A 16,411-nucleotide genomic window follows, 5' to 3' on the forward strand; every position below is an offset into this window, starting at 1 on the left:
TTCCTCCAGTCGCCTCTCCTTTCTTGTCTTTTTCTGGCACTTCTGGTCCCGGTATCCCTGGCAATGGAGGCCGGTACAAAAATGCCGGGTCTAATGCAGATCCTTTAAAATCTTCCAAATGCTTGTCCAAGAACTTTTGCTTGTCGGTCGGGGATCTTATTCTGATTTTCCTCTCCTTGAATGTAAACGCCAAACCCTCTGGGAACTCCCAACTGTAAGGAATCTTCCTAGTCCTCAATTCAGATGCCAAGTCGTTATAGGAAACTCTCTTATCCAGGAAGTATCTGGGGATGTCTTTAAAAAATATTATCTTCTTCTGCTAAACCACCAGGTTATTCTTATAGTGTAGGTCCAAAATCTGGTCTCTTTGGTGTCTATCCTGTAATACAATCAAACAGTCGTTGACCCCTTTGGATCCTTTCTTTCCTCTAGATCCAAATCTAAAGGCCTTCACTATGGATGCTGAGACCTTACTCTCTTCCAGCTGCCAGAATGTGGAGAATTCATTAACTATAAAGTCCTTCAAACTGTCCTTTTCTAGTTCAGGAAGTCCTCTTAAGCGGATGTTCCGTTCTCTCTCTCGGAGTTGCAGAAAGGCAAGATATTCTTCTACATTCCTTTGCTGTGAGCCAATTTTTTCAATTTTTCCCCAAGTCAATATTCTCCAATTTCGTCTCTACTGTTCTTATTTTTTCTTTAACTTCTTTAAATTCCTCAGTTTCCTTTTTTCAAACAGTCACCTCTTTAGCAATTTTATCAATTTGCTCTCTGTTTTGCTTGACTCCTTCCTCAATAGCACCTATAGATTTTTCCAATCTCTGAGTGGAGTCTTTTATTTCAGTTTGTAATTTTTCTGTAGCTGTATTCACTGAGGTGTTCACTGAAATTTGTGTTTGTTTCACATCTTCTCCTATTTTTCCCACCTTTTCTGACAAATCCAAAATAGTTGCACTTAGCTTCTCAATCGCAGATGCCATCTGTTCTGGAGTAATTCCTGATATTGAAGCTTTTCGTGCGTCTTTTGCTGCAACCTTGGCTCTTGTACTATCTTGCATCTCCAATACACTCTGCAGCTGGTATTTCAAGGTCACTTTCTTTGTTGTAATTGTCTCAGACATTCACAGGAGTCCAAATCAAAACAATCCTTTAAGTAAACACCAGGTGGCCAGCATAGTCCTTCAGAGAGCAAAGGGATCACAGAGCCAGAAGTCCCAAGCAGTTCCAACCACCACCACTAGTAATCCAAATAGTCCAAGTAATCCAAAGTTTCTAAGTAATCCAAAAGTTTAAAAGTAGTCCAAAGTAATCCAAAAGTTTAAAAGTCTGTGTTGGTTTGGGTATGTATGGGTTTTTTCTTTGCTATTTCTATATTGTTTAATGTGTTTGTTTCTTTTTCTCTTTGCTTTATTCTTTGTTAGTTATTTTTGTTTAAATGTTTAAGTGTTGGATTTATGTGTTGTTTAATGCAGAAAATAATAAAATCTGTTTTTTAAAAAAAATGATTGGCAACATCTCCTTCCATCACATCCCGCGCCTTGAAATCCAGGAAATATGAACATGCTTAGGAAAACCCAGCTGGCACCCCACGCTAAGCATGCTGCTCTGGAAGCCACAATTCTTTCTATTAAGGAGAGATTCATTCTTCCCCATATTTCTAGATTCCTTTTTATCTCATTCCAACATTTTTCATAATTATCTTTATAAATATTAATAAGATAGCCTAGAAATAGGATTATTTCATACCCACTTTGTCTTACCTCTTTTTCCATTTCCCTTTCAAGAGCCTCAAACTCGTAAATGGATATGTTCACCTATAATAATAGTAAAATTAATAATAATTTATTATTTATACCCTGCCCATCTGGCTGTTTCCCCAGCCACTCTGGACGGCTCACAATCAAGTGTTAAAAACAATACAGCATTAAAAATTAAAAACTTCCCTTCTTTTAAAAATAGGATAGCTGCTTATTTCCTTGACATCTGATTGGAAGGCGTTCCACAGGGCAGGCGACACTACCAAGAATGACCTGAAGCAGCTCAGGCAGGGAATCCTTGGTGCAGCAGGGAGGTCGGTACACCAAAAGGAATCCTGTACTGCCGCTATTGCCCAACTTCCAGAACATGCACTCAGAAAACTCTGTCCTCCCAATAGGACACCTGGTGCAAATTAATGACTTCCTAAAAATCACTGCAAACCCCCCCCCCCCCCCGCCCACACGACCTGGGTTGCTGTGCGTAAGAGAAACCTGGTGGACAAGCAGTGGCAACGACAGGCCTGTCTGCTTCATCCAACCAAGTCTCTGTCACACATGCCAGGTCAAATCCTCCATCCACAATCAGGTCGTGGATGGCAGTGGTTTTATTCATCATTGACCTGGCATTGCACAGCAACACTTTCAGGTCATGTGGGTTGCTGATTCCAGTATCCTTCCAGTCAGGACCAGATCTGGTGGCAGGGATGGTCCTCAAACAACGACTAAGCCTGCCTCCTTGGCCATGACATGGTCTGGTCTTAGCATGACTCCCCCTCCTGCCCGTGATCACTGAGATCAGGTGTCCCAGTACAACCCCCCCCCCGGTGGAACCTGCCCCATCCATTCTGTTGGCTGAGGCCCACTCCCTGGCAGCCCTGACCCTTTACCCTTAAAAAGCAAAATTCAAACTACAAGAACTTAACAAAATAGTGAAAGTAAAAACAAAGCAAGAAACAATTATGCTAAAATTAAACTACTCCCTGCCCTGACTAAACATTTGTCCCACCCCAAACAAAAATAAGATAATGAAATATTATATTATAAAAAAACCACTATTCGAGGTGCAGCAGATTAAGAACACATAAAACATTTTAAACCATTTTTGTCACTTGCTGCAGAGAGCTGCTCAGAGTATGTGTGAGTGTAGGCCCCGCCCCTTGGGGGGAGACACGTTCGACAGCAATTGTCCTTCAAATAATTTACAAATTTAGACCTTTCTATAGTTTTTTGATTAGAGCAGCCCCTGATTGAAGCAATCGTTTTTGCCATCTCAGCAAACTCATAAATCTTAACTTGCCATTCTGTCATTTGTGGTACTTTTTCTGTTTTTCAATATTTTACCACTAGAATTCTTGCGGCTGCAGTTATATACAGAAATAAGTTCCGTTTAACCTTGGGAATGTCGTTTTTTAATAGACTCAATAAATATGACTCTGTTGGGTTTTTTTTAAAAAAAAAATAGAGCTCCTGAGTATCTTTTTGATCTCCTCATGTATCTCATTCCAAAATGGTCTAACCACCTTACATCCCCACCACATATGGTATAATGTTCTCACCTCTTTCTTGCATTTCCAGCAGAGATTTGAATGCTTTTTGTAAATTTTTGCTAATTTTACTGGGGTGAGATACCATCAATAACACATTTTCATTGTTTTCTTTTACTAGATAGCAAGCTGTGAAATTTATATCAGTTTTCCACAACCTTTCCCATCTAGTCACCTGAATTGTCTGGCCTATATCTTGCGACCATTTTATGGCCGTTTCTTTTATAATCTCATCTTTCAGTTCCCATTGAAGAAGTAAATTACCAGTATACATTCTTGAGATAACTTTCTTGCTTGGTTGAATAAGTTCACTTTGCAGTTTTGAGGTTTTTTGTTCAAATCCTATTTTCTTATCTTGGCTAAAGATGTGCACTATCTGATAATATTGTAACCAGCTATTACAAAACCTTTTGTGGAATAAGCATTGGTTTTTAGGAAAATGAAGTTGTAATGTTGTTCTAAAAAAAAACAAAAAACTTGAGTTTACAAATAATAGTACCTGGGAAGTATAAATAATATGATCATGTTTACCTGACAGTGTAAACTTTGAAGAAGTGAGGAAAAAATTACATTTGTGTAAAAGAACTTTTTGAGGAAGGAAACGGAACTGTCTAGCTTTACCTGGAGAGTGCCAAGAGTTTCCTCCAAGGATGTCAGGGTGACTGTGCCGATAACAGTCTTAGCATTTCCACCCAGTCTTCCTGCCATCCCTGTAGTTTATGTAGCCTCTGGTGAAGGATGGTGACCAAAAAAGAGGATTCATTCTTCCCCTTATTTCTAGATTCCTTTTTATCTTTTATTCCTAGATTCCTATTTATCTCATTCCAATATTTTTCATAATTATCTTTATAAATATTAATATTTTGATATTGTTTAAATGATTTTGTCAGCCACTCTGAAAGCTGCGAAAAGAAAAGATGGCCTAGAAATAGGATTATTTACACACCCACTTTGTCTTACCCACTTTTGGTTTCAGGCTCTTGAAAGGGAAACAGAAAAAGAGGTATGTCCTTTCAGATCTAATAAATCAGTATTTTCTAATTTGATCCAATCCTGGATCCAAGTAATGCAGCTTGTCTCATAGAATAATTTTCAGTCTGGAAGAGAGCCATTTTTTCATATGTGGTAGAATTGTAAAATAATTATAAATTATTGGGTACTTCTGTGACGTATTGCAACAATTCAGTTTTATTGCACTCTACGGGAATAATAATAATAATAATAATAATAATAATAATAATAATAATATTCCACCCATCTGACCGGGCTGCCCCAGCCACTCTGGGCAGCTCCAAACAAAATATTAAAAACACAGTAAAACATCAAACATTAAAAGACTTCCCTATACAGGGCTGCATTCAGATGTCTTCTAAAAGTCAAATAGTTTATTTCCTTGACATCTAATGGGTGGTCATTCCACAGGGCACGTTCTGCTGAAATAGTAATGCATCTCCCCTCCTTCCTCAAAAGAACAGATGTTGAAAATTGTAAGTCCTGCCATACTAGCTGTTGGAGGAGACAAACAGTAGAGGGGTGTTGCATTTCCAGGTGGCCACTGTAGGAAGTAGAACACTAAATTAATCAAACACAGATCAGATGTTGGTCTGACTGCTCTATTTAGGCGCTTATGTAACAAATGCTATATTTATATTTTCCTTAGAAGTTTCATTTCTGGTAACCCACATGAGGTGGGTGCACCACATCCATTCAGCTTCCTGTTTTCAGTAAGTTGATAAAACAGAAAATAGTGCTCAAATACCATATATACTTGAGTATAAGCCTAGTTTTTCAGCACATTTTTTGTGCTGAAAAAGCTGCCCTCGGCTTATACTCGAGTGAGGCGGGTGGTGGGGGTGGCGAGAAAGAAGCCCTTTCTCTCCGCTCGTGCCGCCACCCGCTCTCCCCAGTCAACCATTCCTTAAGAAGTGTACAAGAACGGCGGTTCTTTACCCTCCCCAGGCAGCTTGTTCCATTCCTGAACTGCTCGCATAAATGCAAACTTGGCAAAGGAAGAAGAGGAAGGAGCAGCCCAAAGGGTTGCTTTTGGGCTGCTCGTTACTCCTCCTCCTCCACAGCGGCAAAGGTGAACCGGCTTATACTTGAGTCAATAAGCTTTCCCAGGTTTTTGTAGGAGAATTAGGTGCCTCGGTTTATATTCGGGTCGGCTTATACTCGGGTATATACGGTAGCTAAAAATGAAACACACAACAGATCCGACCCTTTGTACAATGAACAACGAAGAGCTTCACAGAAGTCTGACTGCACCAAAAAAAGTGGCATCTCCATTCAAGACTATCTTGGCTCCTATCCGTGGAATGGTGAGCTGAAGCTCGTCCCCTTCTTCTAATTTTGCAATACCTGCCAAGAGAGTTTGAATATCTTTACAGAAATGTAAACATATAAACATGTACAGATTGTTATCATTCAGTCCAGAGACACCTCTTTGATTTAATGTTGTTATTGCTGCTGTTGCTAATAAGGTCCCAGGATGTAAAATAAAACTTAAAATACAACAAATCAACAATTTTATTTTCCCAAGTAGAGCATACCTGGAAAGAGACTGTATGGGTCTCCAGCAAGTGTTGGGAAGCAACACTTGTGTGACACACATGGTATCAGTCTGGGTGGGTGACTCTCTTCCTAACTTCATAGGATTTTTGAGAGGATAAAGGGATGGACAATTATATACACTGCCTGAGATCCTTGGAGAAAGTGCAATATATAAATGTAATAAAATTTAAAAAATAAAGATTGACTTCTAAAACTGTGGCCCAAGTTGGTGGCCACAGCTTTCAGGTCTATATACACATACGGGTGAAACTCTAAAAATTAGAATATGGTGGAAAAGTCCACTTATGTAAGCAATTGTTTTCATTAGCTACTGGAGTTTAATATATGAGATAGACTCATGACATGCAAAGCGAGATATGTCAAGCCTTTATTTGTTATAATTGTGATGATTATGGCATACAGCTGATAAAAACTCTAAAGTTGAAATTGTTAATTTGGGGTTCTCATCAACTGTAAGCCATAATCATCACAGTTATAACAAATAAAGGCTTGACATATCTCGCTTTGCATGTCATGAGTCTATCTCATATATTAGTTTCACCTTTTAAGTTGAATTACTGAAAGAAATGAACATTTCCATGATATTTTAATTTTTGGAGTTTCACCTGTATATAGACACTTTTCAAGGGCAGGAAGTCATGTGAATTGTGCACCTGTTCCTCCCCAACACAGAGACTGTTTGTCACCCAGGTAAGCATTTGCACTCAGGCGTCAAAATTACTGAGCACATTCTGCTGAAAGTAGCTTGAAATAACAGCCACAACTCCACTGAGGAGAATCTATTGTCTTTGAATACTGTTCACAGGCAACCACCACTGAGTAGGTAAAGATAAGGAATTTAGGAATTTATGTATGAAACTTAATGAGTTCAGTGAATGGTTGCAGAAATATGTGGTACACACACACACACACACACACACACACACACACCACTTAGAAACACACTGTCAGATAATTTTTAAGCTCATTCCAGGTGTGTGGGGCTTGACAAAATGTATTAAGGACAGATAATGTATTTACCAGCAGTATAACAAGAGTTGTTAGGATTAGTGAGAGGCATGTTTTGGATGCAACGAAATAATGTAACCAAACTGCGATCATCGCCAACTACATGAGCTTTTTTCCTCTGGATCCAATGTCCCATTGCAAACATTTCATCTGTATACAAAACCTGAAGAATAAAGACAGACAAAATTGATTACACTATGAAACTTTAAGAAAACAGAACTCCAGAAGCTTACTGAATTCTTTACCTGACCATATATGAAAAAGAAGCCAGTTTCTCTGACAAGTATTTTATTTCCTTGCTCTTCCAGAGCAGTTCCTCTTTTAAAGCTAAGAAGCCATGGAACTATACTTGACCCATCTAAAAGAAAGACAAAATATATTGTAAGAATAAGCTAATCAGTTTATACTTCCTTTTAGTATCCAAGGCATGTTGCTGACTTGAAGTGAATCAGGTGAATTTTTTAAAATCAGTCGTTTCTACCTGTAAGATGATATTCAAAGAGCTGTGGTAACAACTTCTTTATACCTGCTTGTTTTTCTCTTAGGTCACCAGGAATAAGGCACCATCTCCCTAACACAGATGATTCATGTTACCAAAAATTTATGGAAGGTTGGGGGCCCCCACAACTGCAGCAGTGCAGCAAAAAGAGAAAATGTGGATTGCCCTAGTATGCACAGAGAATTTCATGATATGCACCACTCAAGCTGGTATGGCTAACATTTCTCCAGGCTGACAGCCAGACTGACCCATGGGTCAACTCTTTGGGTGCTGCATATCTAAGTGGCCGTGGCCATTTATTCAAAAAGAAAAAGGGGGGAAAGAACACATCTGAGGGGTCTTGATTTGTGCCCTCCCAAATTTGTCAATTTTGAAATCACAGTAGGTTACAGAAGGAACCAAGCCAGGCCTCTTGGGATGCAGTCTGCAGCCCACAGGGTAGCAACCCTGTACTAAAACAAGTGCAATAACTGAACAGAACTCTGTTACAACGCTCACCTGAGCATGTGCTCCAATGAAGCAGCAGTGCACAGGATTTGAAGACAGGGTCACCATTTCAGGGTAAGACTGTGCTGACAAATTCCCATTGGAAATGTGAAGGGATGTTACCAATGGAAATGAAAAGCTGAGCACAATTTGATGTTTCTTGCTCTGTAGCAAGTGAAATGGAATCACAGGTGGTGCTGCCCATTTATTTGTGACGAGTAAAATGAGATTTAAAAAATGCTGCATTACCATGTTGCTGAATGTCACGCTTGCTGTCAGCCATCAACTGAAGACATGACTGTAAAACTGAAGGGGGAAACACAAGGAAGTAACTGAAATATGCATGCTAGCAGCCGAGACACTAAAGTACAATTTCCCTGCAGTGGCTGCAGAAGCAGAACAATACTGATGGTAGGTTCTCTCTGTGTGTGTTTCTCCTGCCGTCAGGGGCAGAGGAAGAGGAGTGCGGTGGGGGCGGTACGCCCCGGGTGTCACCACTGAGGGAGGCAACAAAATGCCAGGCGGCACTTACCACGGGGCCTGCAGCGTGTCTGAGCCACGCGTCTCTCCTGAGAGTGACGTGGTGGCTTGGGCGCCCACAGGCTCCACACTGCCCCAAACGGTCCGCCTGACCCCGCCTCCCCCTCAGCTGTATGGCGGATGAGTGGGAGGGGGCAGGCAGACTCCAGAGGCCCTGTGGAGCATCCTGACCCGGCTGGCCCCACCCTGCGGGTAGCTGGCCCTGCCCAATTGGCTTGCTCCGCCACTGCCTGCCGTGCCCCCTGCCTCCTGCAAACTCAAATTACTCCTCCTAACTAGTGTTGGGGGGACCTGCAGCCCATGGATTGTCAAGGCTTCATGTCATTGTGATGCCAGGTGACTGACATGTGATATGTGGCCTCACCCACCTGTCAAAACGTGGCACAAAAGTGCTAAGTAGGATAAGGATCCTACCAAGTTGCCAGATCCAGTTTCCCATACCCAACTTAAGTTACTGCTATATTTTGTAAAATAGTGCTTTCTGATATTTATTTTTGCTATTTGTACCCCGCTCTTCAGGGAAAGAAGTGGGAAACTTGTTCATGAATGGACTCAAATTAGGGGTGGATTTAGGAGGTCAAGTTTGAAGATGACACCAAATTATTCAGTGAGGTAAAAAACAAGTTACTCTGGTAACTTGTTCATTACAAAAATGAAATTTTATTTATTTTGGTTTTCATGTATGTTTTTATATTTCATATTGTAATTGTTCTGGGATGCCTTTGTAGGCCTGCAGAACTGCCTAAAATTGTTTGTGTGAATAGTCTAAAATGGAATATTTCCTCATGCAGCTGAGTGTAGTACAGAGCTCAAATTACAGTGGTACCTCAGGTTACAAACACTTCAAACTCCTCTAACCCAGCTGTAGTACCTCAGGTTGAGAACTTTTACCTCAGGATAAGAACTGTTTCAGGTTAAGAACAGACCTCTGGAACAAATTAAGTTCTTAACCCAAGGTACTACTGTAAAAATTATAGGTTAATGGAGAATGTTTTTTTTTGTCATCAGATTTATTTTCATGGCATTAAGTTCAGATATTTGCAATTCTGAACAAAAATTAATTCAGTTAGCAGAATGAAGCAAAGCAAACTTTGAAATGAGTACTTTATTGACTAGCTTTTGAGGAATTGTTTGAGTAAGACCATACCAAACTAAAAGTTCTGAGCTTCAAAATTTGCCCCTTTAAATACAACAGATATAGAAAGTGAAAGGCAGCTATGGTAGAGGTGTTAAGTTGAGCAAAAATAGGATTTAACCAACACAAAACATAATGAATCTACTTTTCCAGAATAGTACAGATTTTTATGCTGACATACCTACAGCTTCTGAATATATTGATCTACACAGATTCAGTATTCTCTTTTTTTTTACAGATTAACCATTATTTATTTATCTGCTAATTCTGTATTGTGTCTTTCCACCAAATTGTGTTGAAGGCTAATAGTAAAATAATACAAATATACTGTAAGAGAGAAAACCAGCAAAAGGTCCCTTACTGTTTACAAATTTTAGCAGTGTTTTGACACATGTGGCTTCAATGAATCTGTGTAGTTAGTTTGTTCACCTTCTATAGATAAAATAACACTAGTGAACCTACCAGAGTTGAAGTGGTCCCCATGTGTGAAAACAATGGATCAGACCAGCTGTGAGGAACATTTTTCAACCTAAGTGGGAAACTTTATGGAGACCACCAGCGGAGCAAGCCGATCGGGCGCTTGGGGTGGCACGCATGCCCTGTGCTTGGGAGCAGGGCCAGCTGCCCATGGCTAGCCAGGGCAGGGCACTCTGTGGGCAGGGGCGGAGCAAGGGGGCGGGGGGCGGTCCGCTCGGGGTACCGCCCTGGGGAGGGTGACACTCTGGGGGCAGGCCCCACCCCCGCGATCGACACCGTTGGCGCGGCAACTTTTAAAAGGCTTCAGCGGGCGAACAGCAGCGCTGCTGTTCGCCTGCTGCATCCTTAAAACGTGGTGCGGCGCCGGTTGGAAGGGGTGCCGGCCGATCACGCCCGCCATCTTGGGTGGACTGCGCATGTCCACACATGCTGCGCACACATCATGAAGTCGCGACGGGGGCGCGCTGGGGAGGGGTGCCTTGAAGTTTGCCGCCCCGGGCGGCAGAGCGACTCGCTCCGCCCCTGTCTGTAGGGCCTCCGAGGAGTTTGCCTGCCTCCTCCCACTCAGCCGCCCAACAGCTGAGGGAGAGGGGGCGGGTGGACCATTTGGGGAGATTTGTGGCTCGGGTGCATTGCAGGCCCCACGGTGAGTGCCGCCTGGCATTTTGTCACCCCCCTCAGTGGTGACACCCGGGGTGGCCCGCTCCCGCCACCTGCTTCCTCCGGCACTGGAGGCCACATGCTAGTAGTGGGCGGGGCCAGAGGTAAAAGGGTGTGGAGCAAGCAAGCACAATTCTAGGACACACTGTAGCGAGGCAAAAGCTCTCAGGGAGGTGGGAGAGCAAGGCTGGTGAAAATCGTGACCCGGGGAATCCTAAGGAATGGATCAAGCCGTTCGGTCCCCAGGTCTGAGATTTCTCGCCCCTAGTGCATGCGCACACGTACACACACACACACACACACACACAGTGCTTTTTTTCTTTAAAAATGTTTAGGGGTACTCTCATTTTCCTACCCATATTGAAATACTGCCCCTCAGTGAGGCCAAACTTAAGATTCACAAAATGTTTAGGGGTAGGCATACCACTGCTTCCCCCCAGAAAAAAGCACTCTGTGTGTGTGTTTGTATCAATGTTACATTTTCCAAAACCACATTCACATTAAAATAAACATTTCCCCATTTATATCTTTCTTTAAAATAAACCAATCATTTATGACTTCCCTTCTTCACCCTCCCCAGTTCCTTTAATTTTCCCACTTATCCCACCCATTCTTGTATATTCATTTAATTCCCTTAATCCTTTATTATTCCTTTGTTGTGTGTTATACTGTTGAATTTACCTTACTCCTACTATTGTTTTAAACATGGTTGTAGTTGTTTTCCAGATACTCCACAAAATTTTCCCATTCTTCTTTATATACTTGATATTAATTGTTCTCTTACTTTATTTGTTAGACCTGCTAACTGCATATTCTGTCATTTTTAATTTCCAATCCTCATTATTTAGGACATCACTCACCCACCATTTCTGGGCTAACAAAATCCTAGCTGCTGTAGTAGTATACATAAATAGGTTTTTCTGAGACCTAGGTACAGTGGTACCTTGGGTTAAGAACTTAATTCGTTCCGGAGGTCCGTTCTTAACCTGAAATTGTCCTTAACCTGAGGTACCACTTTAGCTATTGGGGCCTCCCACTGCCGCTGCGCCACTGCCACGTGATTCCTGTTTTCATCCTGAAGCAAAGTTCTTAACCCGAGGTACTACTTCCGGGTTAGCGGAGTCTGTAACCTGAAGCGTCTGTAACCCGAGGTACCACTGTACTTCTGTCTGTACTATTTTCAAAAGAAATGTCTAATTACCATAATTTTGGCTGTATGGCACAATCCCAGCAAAAAGGCTTACATGCCATCTCTGGCTTTCATAGTTGTTAGACTATTTACTCCTTGGGGACCTGTCTTCTTTACTAAGCTCTTTTCACTTACCTGCTTCTCCTGCTTGCAGAGGAGACCTTTTCCCCCTGTGTTTGTGTCCACTCCACATTATCTCTTCACTACTTTGATGTGGTCCAGAAGAAATTTGCTGCCAACAACATACGCAGAAAGTCAATATTAGGGCTGTGACGCCTGTCCTTCCCCAAAGCGAGTGGAAATTGCAGAACACACAAAGAAGTATACATTTCCTTCCAAATGGGTCTGCAGCTCACCTGACTAGAAGCACCTTCTAATACATTCAAGTAGGGAATGAAGGAATTGGCTTCTTTGCTCTTTTCCAAAGACCTCAAGAGCTGTGGAAATGCTGTCCTTGTCTGGACCCTGCAGTTCAGCTTGCTGCTCAGCATTGCTAGTTCTGATTTTAATGCTGTAACATAGTAAAAAGAGACTGCTGCAAGGCAAGATGACATGAACACTGCAAGCCCCAGAAATATTAGTAAGAACCCTTTAGGATCCAAGCCATTAAAAGGATGGGAGGTGGTGATGTGGCTCTTTCCTCGTGTGTAGCTCATAAATGCCATGGCTCCTTTATTAAACACCAGATGAAAACTTCAGCTGATTCTTTCTGGTGAATAACTACATCTTGCCTGTTGCATCCAAGATATGTGGCCAAAATGCAGACAGCACTTACTTCCTGTCATGTGGGTCTGTTGATGCTATATGCATGACATTTAATGTTTGCTTCTGCTTTATGGCTCTGTTTCTGTGGTTCCCCAACTCGCCTTCCTCATTTCAGTTTCAGCTTGATGTTCAGCTACACAGCTGTGCATGATCTTCACCACATCAAAATGTCTGGTCATTTTGAATTCCATTGCACTCTTAGATAGCAAGTTGTGTAGGAAATTCTTGGCAAGGTGTAGAGAATACAATGTATTGGCTCTGAGTACCAAACATGACATAATTAGATATTTTCATTTTCCTCTTATACAATCCAGTGACAGATTAAAACTCTGACATCATCAAATAAATCCTATCAAACTACAAGGATTAACAATGCTACTCTTGTTTTTCAAAAGTTACTAATAAATAATTATTATGTTAAAGCTCCTAGACCATGTATGTCTTATTGATACACTAAGGCTGCAGCCCTATACCAATTTATGGAAATGGCTCATTGATCACAGTGTGGTTTAGAATCATAGAATCTTAAGAGTTGTAAGGGACCCAAGAGTCATCTAGGCCAATCCTGTGCTATGCAAGAAACACAGCTAAGAATCTCTGGCAGATGGTCACCCAACCTCTGTTTAAACACCTCCAGTGAATGGTAGTCCACCACCGTCCAATGTTGAACAGTTATTTCTGTCAGAAAGTTCTTCCCATTGCTTTAGTTGGAATCTCCTTTCTTGTAATTTGAATCCATTTGTTTGTGTCCTATCCTGCAGTGCAGGAGAAAACAAGCTTGCTTCATCGTCCATGTGACAGCCTTTTAGATATTTCAAGATAACTGTTATATCTCCTCTGTCTTCTATTTTCCAGGCTAAACATACCCAAATTTCTCAACCATTCTTCATAAGACATGGTTTCCAGGCCATCTTGGGTGCCCACCTCCAAGGTTGTCAATACCCTTTGTAAACTGTGGTGCCCAGAACGGGACACAGGACTCCAGGTGTGGCCAGACAAAGGTAGAATAGTGTGGGACTATTACTTCCCTTGATTAGGTCACTCTTGTTAAGCTTATGGTCTACGGATACTTGACAGCTCTGATTAAGATCCCTAGATCCTTTTCACATGGTGCTATCCACTATCCTATATTTGTGTACCTGGTTATTCCTAGCTAAGTAAGTGTAGAACTTTACATTTGTCCCTATTGAAATTCATTTTGTTAGTTTGGGCAGTGATCTTTGATCCATAAAGATTATATTGAATCCTGATACTTTCTTACGAATACTGTTTAAAATATTCAGTTGGTTATAGCTAACACTGCTTGTGTAACGGTATACAACACAAACCAAAAAAAATTCTGAACATAACAAAGGAAGCTGATCCCTGCTTGTTTAAGATTCTGTATGCTAGTACCCAGTGTTTGAAATAAGCCAGGCACATTTTGCACCTGACTACCTGCCACTTAGGACGTGGGTGGTGCTGTGGTCTAAACCACTGAACCTAGGGCTTGCCGATTGGAAGGTCGGCAGTTCGAATCCCTGTGACGGGGTGAGCTCCCGTTGTTCAGTCCCAGCTCCTGCCCACCTAGCAGTTCAAAAGCAGGTCAAAGTGCAAGTAGATAAATAGGTACCACTCCAGCAGGAAGGTAAACTGCGTTTCTGTGCGTTGCTCTGGTTTGCCAGAAGCGGCTTGGTCATGCTGGCCACATGACCCGGAAGCTGTACGCCGGCTCCCTCGGCCAATAAAGCAAGATGAGCACCACAACCCCAGAGTTGTCCGCAACTGGACCTAACGGTCAAGGGTCCTTTACCTGCACTTGAGACCAAGTGAAGATGCCTAGGTGCCAGTATGGCACCTGACATCTCCACCATCTGGAGGTGCATGCATGGGGATGATTGGATCTTGACTGTTTTCACACACTAATACCACATCCTGTAGAATTCTATCCTTTATATTGTATCTGCACAATCGGAATGAATTTCAGGAACCAAAATGCTTTTTCTGGGCAGCCACGGCAGCACCAGTTAACGATGTTATAGTTAATTGTAGCTTGTCTTCACTTACACCAACTGCCCTGCTGACAGTTGTGAAGAATATTATTGTGTTATGGTCTGTGTCACCATTAAGAAAGAGAGGTAAGAATAGGTCTTTATGTGGACTGTCCCTGGATAAAGTGACTTTTCTTCTTTAAGTTCTCAAAGGTCTAGCCATTCTGTCTGGGGACTGCAACCTTGGTTTAAGGAGTCATTTGGTGCCTAGCTTATCTGAGCTTCTAACACTGCTAACACATTGAATTGGGTCTGGTAGCTCCCTGGCAGTCTCTCCATCATTCTCCAGACTTGGCACACAGCCCCATTGTGGTGCCCCCCTCATCAACATAGAAACTGTATTCTGCGCTAGTAGCAGCTTCCTGACAGTCTTCACATTCCAATATTCCTGGTGGGAGATGAGGCTCACAGGCATGGCTGGTGAGCCTAAACTGTGCATAAGCCACTTGGGACAAGCTGAAATCCAGGAGTACTGCTAGACTACAAACTTGTACCTTCTGGAGACTTCCGGTGTGAGCGCCATCTCCAGCGGTTGGGAGCTGTCTCAGCTCCGAGACAGCTCCGGTTTCCCCGGGGGTAGGAGCCCCGCAACCGCGCTGCGGGTTCCGGCAAACCACCAGAAGAGAGTCCCGTGGTCCAGGGTTTCTAGCGGGCTCCGTGGTGCCGACCCGTTCTCAGGCTTCCCTTGTAAAAGGGAGGCATGAGTGAACGGGCTCCGGCACGGGGCTGTAGAAACTGTCTCCAACCGGGGAAACGAAGCGGCGGCCAGCCGCTGGATCTTGAGCGCTCCACTTTTCCTCAATCTGGATTTTAAAAAGGAATCTGTAAGTACGGACCTCAATTTGGACTTAAAATGTTGTAATTAGGCTTACGGAGAGAGACTTAAAATGAAGAAGTCCGTCTCTCCCTGATGCAGCAAGATCAAAGTAACACCGGATTTGGCTGTTGCTATTTAAGACTGGCTTGAAATTTTATGCTGGTTTTGATTCTGAATACTTAAGAAACCCCTGTTTGGGGCAAGACTGAGAAATTTGATTTATTTCTTCCGATTGATTGTGAATTATAGAGAGAGAAAGTTTACCCCCTAAGGGGGAAATGGCGGCTGGGACTTGAGTGGTGAAGATGGAAAAGTACTGAAACTTTGTTATTTCCTGCCTACTCCTGCCTGTTTGGTTCCCACAGTCTTTCCAGACCCAACAATGATTCCAGTGCAGAGGAAAATACTGTTGGAATTACAACTTTTGCAACAGAGTGTCATTGACAAGTTTTTTCAGATTCAAAGTACTTGGAAGAACTGTACTGATGAACTGCTCCAAGAAACAGTTGGAGAGAATTATATTCCAGAGATTTTATCTGAAGAAGAAAAGGCACAAGTACAACAAGAAGAGAAGTTTCCTGGACGTGAGAGGTCGGAAGCTGGTAACCGAGACAGAATAATGGGCTTCTGGGGTGGCAGCTCAGAAACTTTGGAACAATAATTCTGGGAAATACAATTTGAATTGGAGAGTGGAGAAAAGATACTTTGTGACAATGTTTTGGTTTGCATGTATCAAGGAAAATGTGACATTCTGGAAGGAGGAGGAAACGGTATCATTTTGGGAGAAGAATCTGGACTGGGAAAATGTTGGGGGGAAGCCTGGTGGGAGATTGAAATGGGAGGGGGGAAGATGGTGAGGAGGGGGGTGGGGTAAAGGGATTTATGAGATTTATTAGGAATGCTGACCATGGTACTCCAACATCAGAGGGCAAAAAG

At 42.3% G+C, this 16,411-nt stretch overlaps 1 protein-coding gene across 1 annotated transcript; it reads right to left on the bottom strand.

The window, feature by feature from the left end:
• Positions 1-5,490: 5,490 nt before the first annotated feature.
• TNFSF13B (TNF superfamily member 13b) lies at positions 5,491-12,899 on the bottom strand. The gene is made up of 6 exons (XM_033171488.1): positions 12,220-12,899; positions 11,999-12,095; positions 8,112-8,168; positions 7,123-7,235; positions 6,890-7,040; positions 5,491-5,656 (listed from the first exon to the last, which is right to left on the bottom strand). Exons 1-6 carry the CDS (start codon positions 12,526-12,528, stop codon positions 5,544-5,546), a joined length of 840 nt encoding a protein of 279 aa, XP_033027379.1. The 5' UTR covers positions 12,529-12,899; the 3' UTR covers positions 5,491-5,543.
• Positions 12,900-16,411: the final 3,512 nt, after the last annotated feature.

This window comes from Lacerta agilis, chromosome 1, assembly GCF_009819535.1.
Source record: "Lacerta agilis isolate rLacAgi1 chromosome 1, rLacAgi1.pri, whole genome shotgun sequence".
In the NCBI taxonomy this organism is placed as follows: Eukaryota; Metazoa; Chordata; class Lepidosauria; order Squamata; family Lacertidae; genus Lacerta; species Lacerta agilis.